This window comes from Stegastes partitus, unplaced genomic scaffold (assembly GCF_000690725.1).
Source record: "Stegastes partitus isolate 25-593 unplaced genomic scaffold, Stegastes_partitus-1.0.2 Scaffold1884, whole genome shotgun sequence".
Classification (NCBI taxonomy): Eukaryota; Metazoa; Chordata; class Actinopteri; family Pomacentridae; genus Stegastes; species Stegastes partitus.
The window spans coordinates 16,945-33,476 of NW_007579615.1; the positions used below are offsets into that span (position 1 = coordinate 16,945).

At 41.2% G+C, this 16,532-nt stretch overlaps 1 protein-coding gene across 3 annotated transcripts; it reads right to left on the reverse strand.

The window, feature by feature from the left end:
• Positions 1 to 1,480: 1,480 nt before the first annotated feature.
• Positions 1,481 to 16,175, reverse strand: LOC103373013 (mitochondrial Rho GTPase 1-A-like). 3 transcript variants are annotated; one of them, XM_008302805.1, is made up of 20 exons: positions 15,825 to 16,175; positions 14,682 to 14,740; positions 14,411 to 14,492; positions 14,270 to 14,313; positions 14,129 to 14,182; positions 13,893 to 13,945; positions 13,342 to 13,450; positions 11,257 to 11,358; positions 11,067 to 11,165; positions 10,778 to 10,886; positions 10,570 to 10,690; positions 10,166 to 10,250; positions 9,549 to 9,694; positions 8,954 to 9,054; positions 8,452 to 8,582; positions 7,299 to 7,382; positions 6,126 to 6,248; positions 5,835 to 6,037; positions 3,961 to 4,083; positions 1,481 to 2,853 (listed from the first exon to the last, which is right to left on the reverse strand). In XM_008302805.1, the coding sequence occupies exons 1-20, from the start codon at positions 15,859 to 15,861 to the stop codon at positions 2,736 to 2,738; spliced, it is 1,983 nt and encodes a 660-aa protein (XP_008301027.1). In that variant the 5' UTR covers positions 15,862 to 16,175; the 3' UTR covers positions 1,481 to 2,735. The 3 variants fall into 3 exon arrangements, with proteins under 3 accessions (XP_008301027.1, XP_008301028.1, XP_008301026.1); XM_008302806.1 differs by lacking the exon at positions 3,961 to 4,083; XM_008302804.1 differs by lacking the exon at positions 1,481 to 2,853 and having other exon boundaries at positions 2,996 to 4,083.
• Between the last annotated feature and the right edge of the window lie 357 nt (positions 16,176 to 16,532).

Genomic DNA, 16,532 nt, shown 5'->3' on the forward strand with positions numbered 1-16,532 from the left:
CACAGCTCTCGCCCTGGACTTCAGCCCAGACTCTCTGAAATAGTCGCTGATAGACGGCGTAAAAGTTTTCAGAAAGTTGCAAAGTCAGCAACTCTACAAGTACATCAACACTAAACCTAAACTCTTCTGTTTCTGGGTCAGTCTCCAGCGCTGGTTCAGGGGCGTCCTTAACGACCTGATACGCTCCAAATGTGGAGCCGGAGCTCTCACCTTCCTCAGCCAGGCAGGTGACTGAAGAACATAAGACATGCCCTCCAGCGCTGGTTCAGGATTTCTATTTGTCTCCTCCCTGAGCTCCAAAACTGGAGACTGAGCTCTCATCTTCTTCAGAGTCTCAAAGGTAAGCAGCTCCAGAAAATCAGTGACAAGTTCTCATTTATCTTCCAGCTTGACTTGAAGCTCTTCCCACAGAAAGCTCTCCTCGGTGCCAGCCTCCACACGAAGGGCGGCTTCAGTGTCGACGGCCTCCACATCCTGCAGGCTGTGGACCTCCTGCTGATGAACACTGTCCTCCACAGTGGTGACTTCTGACTCCACCTCAGCTGTTCTGTCCTCCTCATCTTTAGTTTGGAGACCACTTTGAGAAGAAACTCTTGAACCCTTTTTGGATTTCAGAGTGTCCTTTAGTTGGATCCATGGCGGCTGTTCGAGTTCCACTTTGGAGATTTGTCATCTTGAAGGTTTTGACTCTGTCAGTCAGCAACTCAAACAAATGACGTGAGGTGTGGCAGCTGTGGTCAGTCTGTTTCCTATTTGTACTCGAGTTACCTGCACAGTGTGAGAGACTGACTTTTCCACCTTTTCTTTGAAAACTTTTTGCAGTAATGAACGAACAATGTCATCAAACTGTAACTGAACATGCACCAAATTCAATTTTAAAATCACTGAACTAATTGATAACATATTAATTACTGAAGCATTCTTTAATTGTGGCAAACTACCACATGTACTGTGTGTTTAACCAGTAATCAGCCTAATACCAAAAACCCCACTGAGATGATCCAAATATAATCTGAACTGTGAAGGGATCAGCTTTCTGAGCACAGTTTTAAAAACACCACCTCAACACAGTCTCACTCTGGTCCTCCTCCCTTCAAAGATTGGCTCATTATAGAAGCTGGTGCACTTATTTGAAGGCACCAACAGGTTTCATAATATATTTTAAACGACACACTAACACACAGCAACCAGTCTGTAGCAAGTGAGGATTGTTTTTAAAGCAATGCTGCCCTCTTGTGTCTTAGTAAAATCCAGTTCCTGTATATGAATAAACCTAGAATCTAGGAGAACAAAATAGCAAGAAAGTCATGTGTGTGGTTGGTAATAAAAGCTTAATAATGAAGCTGTAATGCAATCAAATAGTTGACAAAAAATCTAAACACCATCTGCTTGATCAGAAATACACAAAATAATCAGATTTCCTTCATTTGTCCACCATCTGGTGGCAAAATTAAATGAATAAACTCCATTGCAGCACATGTTATAGACATAGTTATTTATTGTAAACGTTTGGAAAGGCAGGGCTGAGTGAATACATGAACTAAACCTTGTGGCAAGAAGCTGTAACTGCATGAAAATTCAAATCTGGGGCCACTTTATTGCATGTCTTGTGACCAGGACCAGCTGAGACTGAGGATCACAACAAACGGTCAAATGACCCAAGTCTCCTCTGTTCAGCAGCAGTCACTTCAAGAAACTTAAAGACCTGAATTACTGGAACCTGGCAAGCAATGGGGGAAAAGTTAGCAGGGTATTTGTTTTCTTTTAACACTGGAATGTGGCCAGAAATTCAGAAGCATGCAAACTCAAAATGGATACAATAACTTCATGGTGTAAATTTACAGTATCTTAGCGCGTACATATGCAAACATGAAAAGTAAAGTGGCCAATATGGGAAGACAAGAGAGAGAGAGAGAGAGAGTGCAGCAAACTCTTCATTCTCCACTTTCACATCTACTGATATAACAATGACTTGCTCAGATGTGCAAACATTAAAAAAAAAAAAACAAGTGTCCAGGCATTTGGCCATAAACAGAAAACCCTTTTCTGTCGGTGTGAATGATAACAGCTAATGTTTGTGCAAGTTTATGACCAGACTGTTAAATTATTATTTCTGCAATCAGTGATTTGAAATGCAAATCAGATATGGCCTTTTGGACAAAAACAAACAAATGTACAGTCTATTATATATACAGTATTTACATATTGTTCAAAAGGAGTCACTTCTACTGCATACCTCACAAACCCTATTACACGTTCTGCGACAACAACTTGTTCATCATCAATCAGCAAGCAACCAAAAAAAAATAAGCTATATATCGTATGTAACTCACTATGACTCACCAGCAGCTTAACTTCGGTTTTTTTTTTTTTATATAAATATAAATATATTTTCTTTTCTTTGCAAATTCTTGCAGATGACAGATTAAGCAAATTAGCAATTTGGTACAAAATAAATATTTTTCTCTTTTATCTCCAAGCAGAGAAACACAGTGGAATGAAAATGCAAAAACAAAGGTTTGCTTATTCAAGATTGCACACAATTTTCCCCCTAAAAATAAAATGCACTTTTTTTTTTTTTTTAATAGGGGTCCACTGAACTATAGAACCATGAAGGATTTTTCGTACTAGTTTAATTTGCTGAATGCAAATGGAACAACCTAATGCTTTGACTGGTCAAAATAGCCTCCGTTAAGTACCATGATTACTGAGGGTTGGATCCGGATGCTCGAGGATCACCGTGTTTTGAGCAGCACTCTGTACATGGCGAAGCCCAGCACTGCAAACACTGTAGCGCCAACACTCGCTCTCAGCCAGAATGTCGAGCTCTTCAGATCTGCTTGGCTTACGTGTCTGTTAAACAGAGAGAAGCAGGCCCAAGACACATAAATACCGAGACGGAGAGAAGGGAAGGATGGCAAAGACTGCAGAGATGAAAATAGCGATGACAAATAAATGGATAAATGAAGACGGAATCTCTGCGTCATTACTCATAACTAGGACAGAAATGACTGATCATCTCCAGCGTGACTTTGTGCACAACCTAATGGAACATTCAAGCAAGCTTAAGTCAGTTCTCTTAACCTTGGATCTCTAAAATAAATGCGACAAATGGCAGCAGGACAAAAAAAGGAATGTGTGAATAAATAAACAACATGAAGAAAATATAAATGAAAGAACAAGCCGGGAAATATGGAAATGCTGAAGCAACAGTCGAACAGACGAGGGACTTGGAGGATTGTAGTTATGACATGAGGCGGCAGGACCAGAAATGAATTATGACAACTCTTGTTACAGCGGATGAGACGACTGAGGCGCAGTGACAAAGAAAGCAACACCAGCGAAGCCGATAGCAATCGAACAACAACGGGATTGAAATCAAACAGGGGAAAAAAAGGCTTACAGTCATTATAAAAGGAAACTTGCGAGCAATACCAGGATTAAGAAAGTATACAAAGATAGGAAGCTAGAAGAGAATGAAGATAAAGGACTGTTGAGGGAAAAGGACACAATCAAAGGAGTCTGACAACATGAAATGCACTTGGAGGAAGAAAGTAAGAAGTTAAAAGAAAAAAACTAAGAAAAGTTTTTGAAAAGATGCACCTAAATGCAAGCAAAACATTAAGTCAGTCAATATATTTGGACATTACTCCATGTATCAACACTGAAAATAGCACATTACTGCTGTAGAAATCAGTTACTTTACTGCAGATTTACATAGTACTGAGAATTTTTGTGCTTGCAGTCACGAGTAGAGGTTTCCCACCCTCTGCATTTACCGAGAGGAATCACATCCATAAGGACGAATTTGCAACAGCCTGCTGGGATGAATCATTACAAGGACCAACGACACAAAAGAAAACAGCTGAATGAAGAAGAAGAAATGAATGAGAAAGGGCAGCACGCGGCGATGACGGTGACAAAGATTTTTTAAAAAAGAAGAAGAAGTTTGTAAGAGACCTTCTGAGCACGACGGCGTAGAGTTTGGCCCTGACCGTCTGCAGCAGCTCAGAGTTGAGGAAGTTCTGACACAAGCAGAATGTGCACCGGTTACAAGTGCACATGCAGCGCAGCCGGGCGTGGCTGAGGAGAGAAGACACACCCACACACACCATAAAACACACACCAACACACAGCAGGATTCACGGACAGCAAATTGGACACACACAGGATACAGAGGGGAGAGAAAAAAAAGAGTTGAAATAGGCCACCACCATTAACAGAGACCTATGTGGCTCATCACAGGAGAGGCAGGTCGACAGAGAAAAGCTCAAATGTTTCTCTGGTGAGATATTTTCAGAAAGAAATATGGAATCAACGTCACTAACCTCTTAAATGTTATTTAAACTTTGTACCACATGAGCAACACAAGAAAGTTTAAAATAAATGCAAACAAATAATCCCTTTAGGAACTACTTCTGTATTGTATGGACCACCAAAAAAAAAAAAAAAAGAGTCAACTGACCAGAAACGTTTCCCCGCAACAGGTCAGAACAAAAGAAAACCTACTTTATAAAACAGTGAATTAACAAAAGCATGTCCCCAGATTAAATGTTTGAATCCGTGATTGGCTCTAGACTGAAATCTTTGTGGGATTACATAACTGCGTGATCTGCAGTGAGGTGATTTGTGTTGACAGTAAACCGAGTGTGAGCCTCTGGGAAAGATCAACGTTACAGCTCATCAGGGAACCCATGTACCCACAGAGTGAAACTGTGGCATCAGACTAAAGGCAACATGTCCAGAGGCCACTGAAGCGCTTTAATGCATCTAGAGTGAAGAGCATCATGTCAAATACTGACACTTACAGAGAGTGGGAACATCCCCACAGGGCCTGAGTTTATCCTGAGACAGGGGGAATCACACAGCTCTGTGTTTAAACTGGTGGAAGGTGAATCCTAACTATGTGGATAAAATACCAGATTAGAAACAAACGGGCCACTTTCAAAAAAGAAAAGCCTCCTATTTACAGATTTGCTTCTGCAGTGGGTCACTATTGGCAGGAAATCCTCAAGAAGCACAGAAAACACGATTCAACCTTTAGATTAAAAATCACTCCAACAGCAGAAAACAAGCATTCAGTGTCTGAGCTACCTCCTGATCTCAGGCCCCAGCAGCCACTAAGAAGAGAAAATTCTGTTTGGATCCATACTGGGGTTTTACAGGATGAGCTGGCCGGTCCAATTTTCCATCGACACGGGGGATATATAAACAATGTGATATAAAGTGTGATGGAACACCTCCTAGCACCAACAGCTATACGAGCAATTATGCAGTGCAGTGTAGGATTTATGAAACATTTTGTAGAAAACGACCAAGGCTGTAGATGCAGTTATCAAGTTGCATTTTCTTTTTTTACGGTAATCGAAGCAAAATAAAAATGGAACCTTTCTCTGGAGGGTGACTGTTTGTAGTGATCATGTATCATGTGTAAATATTATTAAAAGCAGGTTCGCTTTGACTATGATGCAACAATTTCAGAACATATTAAATCTGAAAGTTGTACCTCATGAGAACAAAATGATAATTGTGCAATACGCTAAACAAAAACCCACAAGTCCTGTCTTTTGAATGGCACTGGAAGAGGGTCAGATAAAATGAGGCATTTTAATATATTTCAGAGCTGTGAAGCTACAGTTGTAGTTTGCTTTCATTAAGAAAGAACATAAAACTGAGTAGGAACAACCTCAATTCCAACTCCTAACACATTACTTAGAGTAACTGGAATTAGTTTAATCAATAAGGATCTTAAATCTGTGCACTAATGTAACAATGAGCCCAGTGCAGCTGTAACACATGTAGATCAAGGTGGTTCATTAAACGTGCATACGTACGGGTACATGGCCATAGTGGTCAGTTTGGTGTAGATGTCTCTGCTGGGAGCTGCTGCCGTGTTACAGGTGAAGGACTGAGGAGGCGGCATCTTGTGCCTGCGACAGAACTCCAGAGGACTGCAGCCGTACATCTGCTTGATCTCAGGCAGGTCTGACTTGGCTGCGATCATCATACATGGCGTCTTGCTGTCCATGAAGTATTGCTGAAGGAGGGAGAAAGAAAGAGTGAGTCATGAATGATGAAGGTGGACAAATGTGTGTTAAGTTTAATATTAGATTTTTGAGTCTCACCTTGAAGACTTTGGCGCAGTACTCAAAAGAGTAAGGGTTGCTGACATCATAGACCAGGCAGACAATGTCACAGGCCAGATCAGCATCAGACAGGTAATCGAAGTCAGGAAATACTTCATGAAGCTGTCGAGGAGCAGAGGTTCAATTATCGCCGCTTTAAATTCTGAGTTAAAATGCAGTGATACAGGGAAACTCTGTAGTGTTTCAACCTCGGTTCCACGTGTTAGTCATAGATGTGACACAATCCGGATTTTTACAGCAGTTGCCACCGTTATTATTATTCTCTACAGTCATCCGCTGACACATTAGAAGACGATGGAGGAACCACAGGCTGCTTTCGCCAAACACAAGGCACATTTTCAATTACTGTACAATTTACAACATGTCAAAAAGTATGAGTCAGATTCTAACGCGGAGGATAATTAGCAAAGAGAATCACACAAACTATCCCATGATATTAAAGGCTGTCTATGAGTGCCGAGAGAATCAGAGTCACGATGCCGTACAGGGTTGTACCGAGGAGTGCAGCTGATGCGTTAAAGTGTTTGAGGAAAACAACATCAGGCCTAAATGTGGTAAGCAGTGCAATACTGTTTCAGCTATTGTGGTGTAATTGATAGGCTTCTAAAAGCAGCCTTCCATCATGAGGATGCTCAGCATTTCGCCTTCACAACCACACAGTCATGTTCTGTTGTTGCACATTATAGGAACACATAACATAACACACACGACTTAAGAATAGGTAGTACAACGCTAATGCTTTTACTGAGTGTGTAGAAATGCTTGCTGGACAATAGCATTAGATAAACGCCATAAGAGGCTTACATTTACAGCCAGGTAAGCACAGCAAACCTCAAGCCGGACCAGCCTTCATGGTTTACAGCACAGATTAATACTTAGTGGTACACATACTGTCCGGACTAGAAGTACTGGGACAGGTACACCTTTTTTTCTGTTTTTCAGGCTCTGTACTTCAGCACATTCAATTTGAAATAAAATAATGGGTACTACATTAAAGTAGGAAGTCTCAGCTTCAACTACAGTAGTAAATAGTGAAAGGACGGAGTGGGAGATCGAGTGCTTTTAACACATAGTGCCTAAAGTGTTGCTATAATAAGCAATGTTAAAAATGCCAGTGATTCAAGAGACATCGGTGTTATTCTGGACACTCACAAGAAGGTATTTCTCCTGGCCATAAACATAGGTTGTACTGATGGCATAGTAGGATCGGTGCTCTTCTTTGACTGTTTTTTGGCGCTGGAGAAGAGAGAAGAGACGATTACATAAGTTAAATCAGGACGTGAAGTAAACTGTACACGTAGCAGTATACTTGTACAGTTGAAAATACTTTTATTAAGTTACTAATCTTTTATTAGGATACCTTTGCTTTATGTCATGTACTGCAATGTTTTTTTTTTTTAGGTCAAATGCTGTATGTTCATTAGCAAAGCAAAGCCTGCAACCTCATTCATGCAGCAAGAGTCTTGTGCAACACTAACACAACAAAGTCCCCTCACTGCATTGCACATCCAGAATACCTTTCTAATACTGGTGGTGGTGTACTTAAGTCATCAGGGCCCTGACACTGCTGCTGACAGCAGCGCCAGTTCCCCACCCACACCCTTGTGTTGCTTTCCCAAGTAGGAGGAGCTGGTGTTGTTGCTACTAAATGCACCTTTGCATTAAACTCAATATTTTCAAGCACTGTACTTAAACACAGTTTTCAAGGGCCTGCATTGTACTTGAGTATCTTTATGCTACTTTCTGCTTCAAAAGGAAATAGTCTATGTTTTAGTTCACTACATTCATCTGGAAGTTGTCGTGATTTTACAGCATGTTAAGACCTTTAAAAAAAAATTATCAGGACATACGATTCAATTAAATTTAATACAATGAATTGTTATGAATTCAGCCACCTGCCCGTATAAAAAAAGTAAATTAAATGAGTTCTACCTCAGTCAGATACAATATTTAAATGCTGCTTGCATGTTATTGCATCAGTAATAACAATTCATTATTATTATTGTAAGGTATAACTTTAAAAATAAAAAGTGACAGAACCCACTCTGGTGTGGGATTAGTACTTATTTGTACATTTTGCTGTTAAGGTTTAATATCTAAGACTTTGTACAAGTAACTAAGTGTGGTATGGCTACTTTTACTCAAGTAAAAGATCTGCGCACTTCTTCCACCACTGTTTTCCTTGTGAGAAGTGATGAGGTCATGGCCTGAGATGCTAAACATCACTGCTGCACACACGCTACATTTACATAACAATCTATTCCACATGTGTTGGCTGACTGCACTTGTGTTTATTTGTACTCACCATGAGGTTTCTACCCAGGAAGGATTGGAGGAAGCCGCTCTTGCCGCTGCCAATGTCTCCAAAGACGTTACAGCGGAAGACGCTGCGCTGGGTCTGCTTCTTCTGCAGGTCAATCTTCTTATCTCTGGTCACTGCGGGGGGCAAACCACACACGGGTATCAGAGGATCAGTTTAGACTGCTGCTATGCACAACACAAGCGAGTCAACAACAACACTCAGATTGAACTGCCAGTTGGACTGTGCAACAGCTTATGTTACGAAAGAGGTGATTAACTGCAGTGGTCACTGACCACACGACTGCTGAGTAAAATAGTTCAATAAAGCAATTTCCCCAACAAGACAATGAGCTCAGCAAACTGGGTAATAGTCGTGGCTCCAACGTCACAGAGTGCAGCAGCATCAAAGGCATTAATCTGATATCGCCATCAGTTTTATGTGCATCTACAACTCTTAATTTCTGCTAATATTAATATAAAAAAGATGACGCAGTGACGCAATTCACCTGTAATTCCTGCTGCTTGGGACTCCTGCTCAGCGATTATTGAATAACCAAGGTAGCCTAAATACTCCAGACATCGTTGGACATCCAGATACGTTGTTAACCTGAACAAAGAGTGAATTGAACATAAAACAAAAAAACTAAAGTGGGCGATTGTTTAAGTACAGACACCAATGTGACAACGATGACACTGTTTGATGTTGAACCAGAGAGGGAAATACATTAAATACTTTAATAAAATGAAAAAACAAAAATCTTGATTAAACTAACTTGTACATTCAAGCAGTTGAAGCTTTTCTACAGTTTGTGTTAACAAATGCATTCTTATAGCACCTTTACACACAGAGTTCCAAATGTTTTGACAGAAAAAACAAAAGCAGGATACCCAGAAGGCAATATGATAACAGGATGGTAAAGCCAAAGTAAAGCAAGGCAAAATTAAAACAAGAAGACAAAACGCTGAAGCTAAAGCTTTGTATACAGCTTTTGTTTGAACTAAAATAAGAGAGTTGAACACAACATATGTTATACTACCGGCAGAGGGCTGCACAGGCAGAAACAAATCCTCACATAGCGGCTTGAATAAATGCCTACTTACGTCCACTGTGAGAGGTACCCCTGGTAGGTGATCCAACCCTGGTCATTAGTGCAAACTGTGTTATTGACATCTGGGCCCCAGGGCATGTAGGGGAAAACATCAAACAAATCCTTCAGCTCTTCTGGCGACAAGGCACAGTCACGGTCCTGAGAGACAGAAAAGTTACTGAGTGTTATACAGAAAGAACTACATCAAAATAAGGAAACAGGTGCTTGCAGGCAGGGATCATTTCCAGTGGTACTTAGGACATCAATGACTTTATTAGATTTTACATAAGGATTCTACTCGGTTAGCTGCCTGTCGTTTCTACCTGAAAAAAACCAAACATGATGGACTGAAGCACGCATTCACAGTTGGAGACTAATCACTACGACAGAAAGTAGATCGCGGCGTAAGCCCTCACTTTCACTCTCTGACTTTCCCTCTAACCTCCCACCTAAATCTGGTGTCAATCCCTCCTCAGTGGCAAGAAGTTAAATCACGCCTCAGCAGGTGGTCACCGTTGGCTATAAAGTGTATTTTGGTTTTCTACGGGGTCAGCACTGAGCAGCTTTTTGCAGGTGTCTCTTCGGGGTAGAGGTTAAAGTAAATACTGAACCACGCGCACAGGATTGTACCTTGTCATGTTTGTCAAAGACGCTCTGTAGGAAGAGGTAGGCGTTGTGGTTGAGCTCAGTAGTGCAGTCTGGGGGCACTTTCAATCTAGAGGGAGTGAAATATCACAATGCATGGTCATATTTCTCGTCGAAGACACAATCATGGTAAACATATGGAGGTGGATTAAGTAGCTACCAGTGGACACTCAGGATTTAATGTTACAAGGACACTATTATGTGTGAGGAAAATACACTAAACACTTTAGCATGTCCCACAGCAACGATGAGGTAAACGATTCAACAAAGGCTTTGTGAGTTTTGCAGTGCATCTTAATGGTGTGTTACAAAAGCAGAAGCAGGTTTTCAGAACAGTGAGGGTTGTTGCAAACAAGTTGGTAGCTGTTTGGATGTTTGAGATGACTCACGGAGGGAAGAGATAGTCCTGATTTAACTCCAGGTCATCATCGTACCCGAACCTTCTCAGCACCGTCCAGGTTGTTTCATGGCGGCCTCTCTGAATAAACAGCGTGTGGAGGAACAGGAAGCCTGCAGAGGAATAATACAGAAACACAGTGAGGGAACAGGCCGGTGTATACGTAAACATCAAAAAGAAGTCAGTCCATTCACTCCTACCTTGCAGAGTGAGGCCGTTGTCACACACGCCATCAATCAAATTCTTCCTCACCACATTTTTTACATCCTCTAACGCCTGAGGCTCCAGTGGGGTGTTGAAGCACGTCCGCTACGAGCAGTCAGACAAAAACATCATTGTTTTCAGACCTAGCAATAAGGTCACTGTTCACAGGAAAGGAAATGGATTCCCACCAATATTAAGAATCAATATTGTAGAGTTTGACTGAAAAATCTATATGTGTTGAATCTCTTGTGAAGTGTAATTTACAAAAGCCAACAGCTGATTTACCTGGAAGAAGTTGAGCTCAATATCATTGAGAATTCCATCGTTGTCCAGATCCGACACTTTGAAGATTCGAGTCAGAGCTTTTATACAAAGTGCTTTCATCTGAAAATAAAAGAGACAAATCAAAAGGTAAGTAAACAAAATCACTTCGCAAATCACTTTGTGCAAAGATTAATTTTCTTTTTGCTCTTACATCTTTTTTCTCTGGACAGTAGAGGGGACCTGTTGGGTGGAGAACTGCCTTTTGGGCGTAGTAGAACAGCTCTGAGATGTTCTTCAGGTTCTTTGCTGAACACTGTAAACAAGAAAAGGAAGAAGGAAACTAATATAAATACAAGCATGCTGTGCGTTTTTTTGTTGTTGTTGTGTACTTCTGTAACATATAGTCTATAATATAAACACCTTAACTTTTTTGCAACTCTGAAAATGTAGCGCATCGCTGCTTTAAATGTATGATGCCAACGGTGTCCGGACAAAATGGGCCATGGCTGTTTACTTGCCTGCCTGTGTGTGTGTTTGTGTCTGTTAATGCTGTATATATGTGTGCGAGAGCCGCTTTAAGTAGTTGCCAGACAGGGTATTAACACACAGGATCTGTCTGACCGACGCGCCTGGTCTAATTAACCAGTCTGAAAAAAACCACAGGTGATGCTCTGTTATGAGACACTCGGCGCTGAAGACAAACGCAGGGGAAGTTTAGCAGACAGTGAACTCAGCACAAACAGAAGCAAAACTCCAAAGGAGCAAGAAAGTTTTCAACACGAGGGACCTGATGTGCTAAGACACATTGGTTTTGCAGTTTGACTTCAAACTTGTGATCAGGGTCACTTATCCTCTTGTGCATCTCTTCCTATTATCGCTCAACAATTAATAAAACCAGGAAGTGGCTTATTTACATTTGTCAGCATTGCGTGCAGGAAATAGTGTTTGTAACTCCTCAGCATTCAAACGCTTTGAAGAGAACAGGAAATGTCAGGAAGCATTAAATGAGAAGCTAACACAAGGCTAGTGACAACACAAAACGGCTAGTTCGCTTAATGTGTACCACCTAAACAATATAACTCATTAGATTATCTGGAGGCTGTGGACCTTCACAGGTTAGTAGTTCTAAGTTTAAAATCCCATTAACTAGTCACACTGTAAGGGCTTTAGGTCATTTCTAATCTGTAGACATTCTGTTTCTGTGTTGTCATGATGAAAAAAACTCAAGGAAATTCTGAGATTTGTCTTTTAATACATATTTATATCAACACAATATTGGTGGAAAGACTGAACTATGCTGTAGTTAAATGTAGAGTTAGATAAACAGTTTTTAATCATTTTTTCTGTTCAGGATTTTTTGGGTGGAGCAGAAATCAAAGGATACACTATCCCCACACGTTCTAAAGGCTGGAGTGCATGAACATCAGGGGGTCTCCTGCTGAATCGCAAATTTACGGCACATACTAGCATCTGACAGTTTGCTAACCAGCTGTGCAAATCCATCTTCACTGGATGCCAAAATTCACAAAACAGCTTGATCTCCTTAATTGAATTTCCTGAGAATGATGAGATGAAAAAGAGATGGATTGATTTTGTGAAAGGCTGCGTCTAGAGTGACCATTTCACACCAAATAATTTTACTTTTGACTTTAATTGGAAACAGGTAAGACTCACAAACAGTATGCCATTACTGGTGAATCAGTCCACAGTCGCAAAGTGATGAAAACAATCTGCATCTACAATGTGCACTTGTGATTTTACATCTAACTCATTTCATTCGGTTAAAAAGAGCTCAGGTCTGTGGTGTGACAAACTCAGAAATCTTTGTTCTGTTATGCTGCTTTAGACTGCCTTTAATTCCATTACGTGCCTTCAGCTGACAGATAAAACCTGTAAAAGCACATCTGACTAAAAGTTTCTGGATGCTAATCTGAAAAAACAACAAAACAATCCTGTTCCCTCTTGGCTCATGCAAAGTTGACAGTTTCCAAGCAACGGTTAGTGCTGAACTGCTGTCTTTCCCTCTTTGTGTTCTGTTTAACGACTACAAAATAAAAAAGATATTGATTTCCATTTGTTGTTGTGCCCCTTTTGACCTCTTGTTGCCTTGGCAACGCATCTGTGCCAGTCTGTCGTCTGAGCCAATAGCGCTGCCACTACATTAAACAAGAGCGAGTATTTATGAGGAAAATCAAAACAGATTAAATGACAGCAATTGCTTCCACTCACCCTACATTAATGTTATTGTTCTACCCTTGAGAATCATCAACAGTAAGCAGAACGGTCGCTCTCTCACCTCGACACACGTCTCTATCTCACTGTACTGGTTCATAATGGGTAGAATGGTCTCCATGCTGCTGTGTTCCACCAGGTCGGACTTGTTCCCCACCAGGATCAGAGGAACCCTGGACACACCAACAACAAACATCACATACATGTTAAATTTACCAGACAACACACGCATGGTGCACACATGAAGCCGTACTTCTCTTTGCATGTATTTTTATATTTTTCCTCTCAGGAAAGCCGTGACTAATTTCACAGTGGCTGAATCTGCTCATGTGAAATGCAACAGTCCCACTGCTGCTCCCTGCTTACAGTGAAGCAATTGTGAGAAAAGTCACCATGTGACTGTAGGTCTCCACTCAAAACACGAGAGGAAATTTCCACAGCTGGCAGAGAGCGGCATTTTGCAGACTTTACTCTGGGTTGAGTTGGGACTGGGAGCTTCTTGAGCCACACTGAACACTAAATTACATTTCCATTTTTTTTCTTTTCTTTTCTTTTCTTTTCGTGCAAAACTGAGCTGACAGAATAAACTCAGACTATTTTTGTTCAAGGACAAACCTGCTGTCCTTATCTGTGTTCTCAGTAATGAGGGGGATCCAGTGGCTTGTCACCTATAAAAACAAAGGTGGACACGAAAAAAACAATATTACAGACTTTCACTATTTTAAGTAACATCTCTTCATTTCTAAGTAACACATAATCATACAGACAGTCTCACGTGTCAAACAGTTTATATACTAACATGCAAACAAATAATGGAATAAATGGAAATTCTGCCTGTAAAGTTAACTCACCTTCTCTATGGACTTCTTGTTGTTGACAGAGTAAACAATGCAAATCACATTTGCCTGTGGAAGAGACCAACACAGAAACCTATGAGGCTTTTACTTGAACTCAAACATGCATCATCAGCAATGTACGGTGCACGGACTGACCTTGGAGATCTCCTGAAACAGCTGCTCATCTGTCTGCTCTGCCTCTGTGGAAGGAAGGTAAATGTAGTGAAGTAAAAACGAGGGGAGTGTTGTTCCATCTCAATTTAGTTAAGCAACAACACAGCCATGTTTTAAAAGTACCTGAATAGTCCACAATGTGCGTGGGAACCCTCTCTGGTGTGACATCTGCAGGTATAGTGATCTCCTCAGCTCGGTAGGGAACCTGGAACACACACAAGTTGGACACACTTGTTTACAACTGGGCACAAGGCTTCAATGTAAAATCAACGGGGTCAACTCTGAGGGAAAAAAGGTCAACAGTGTACAGGAGACTACAGGAACAACAGAAACTTAAATACCCAGGCTCCAAAAAGGCAGACGGTCATTAAGTTTAATAATAATTTAACCATACCACGTCTGGGAACTCCTCGCTGACCAGAGACATGATGAGAGACGTCTTCCCCACCTTGGCTGTGGAGAAAAGGAAAGACGGTTCAGTGAAAAGCCTTTTTTTTTTGGTAGATCTTATCATAACCGGATTTACACTGGCTCACTTACAGTTAATGCGAGCGTGTCAGCTGGACATTGGGGACATAATTTATTCATTCAACATTAAAATAATTTCCAGTGAGCTCAAAGGGACGCTCAGGCCGTGTGACTGGGACACAGATGTCACATTGTGTACATCACAAAATCACAACTCTTCATCATCCTGCAATTCCAAACAGAGTTGCAATGATTATTAATTATTAAATTAATCGCCAACTGGTCCAGTGACCGTTTCTTCTGTATTTTTTTAAGCAAAAATTCTCAGATTTAAGCTGTTAAATTTTTAAAAATGTACTAGTTTCTTTTCTCATCTATGACAGTAAAATGAAAATCTGTGGATTTTGGACTAAACAAGACGTTGAAGTATGTCAGCTTAGGCTTTGGGAAACACTGATCTACACTACATTTTCTGGCACCATTTTCTGGATTAATGAGAAAATAATCCAGCGAACTGCAAACCTGCCACGAACATGCAAAATTACTGCTCTGGTAATAATCCTCCTAAAGTCTATGATATTCAAAGAATTCAGTGAAAAGCCCAATGGGTAGACATCACCTGGAGTTTCAAAAAAATCTCTGAGCACTGACATGAAATGACATTTTATCAGCTTCTTGAGCCTGGCTGTGGTTTTTTAAAACCCATCTCTGCAGAGTGCATGACTCCAGTGAAGTGTTCAGGTGATGCTGAGGCTCATGGCTGTAATTGTGCTCAACATGCAAGAGGTTATTTGAGGTTAGCTGAATAAGGGGACAGAAAACATCTATTTGCTGCTCCACAAAGCCACAGCAGACGTTGAAGATGCGCTGCAATAAACAGGTACAACCCATTTACAACAAACAATGACAGTATTTTGAGCCGACATGGAGACGGACCACCATGGAGACGCTGCTCAGCATCACATGCCCAGCTGGCCGCATCAGCGCGAACCGAAGCCAGAGCTGAAGGCTGACTCCGCAGACACACACACACTCACTCAGCTTTAGCTAGCGCAGCTTTACTACTTACGCTCTCCCACTAATAAAATCCTCACGTCCTTGCGCATCTTCTCCGGCGTCGTCAACCAAGTCGGCAAACCGGTCTGTGTGCAACATTTATGCTCCGGTCTGGATGAAGGGTACGGCCAGAGCCAGCAGCTCTCCCTCGGCCCGGCTCGCTCGCTCAACGGCTACGTTCGCATCACGAATCCGGTTCGCGCTGGTTCGGAACAGACGGTAGAGAACAAACCCGAAGATATCCAGAGTACCGACGAGGTGTGTTTATTTTTTTATGACTGTGCTCTTCAGCTGCCAGATACAGTCAGTCAGTCAGGCAGTGGTGCTGCTACTACGACCAGCCAGACAGTCAGTCAAACTTGACTAGCTGCCGGAAGCTAGCATGGCTGCTGGCCGCCCCGCCCCTTCAGCTGACCGGGAGAGGCCGAGCAAAGGTCCTGAAAGGATGACGGGAGACCCGCACCGAGCCTGGATTAACGAGGCCGGAGAGACAGGAGCGTAATATTCATTAACATTAAAGTCATATCTTTTTAATAAGAGTATTTATTTTATTGCTATTTTATTATTTATATCACCTTTTAGCTTTTTTATTTATTAGACTGTGACCATATTAGCGGCTATAAAGATGGCGTCAAATGAAATTTCATAAAGCTTCTTTTTTAATTCATTTTTTAAATATTCATATTTACATTGTCTCTAAAAAAATAAAGATCCCGCCCCG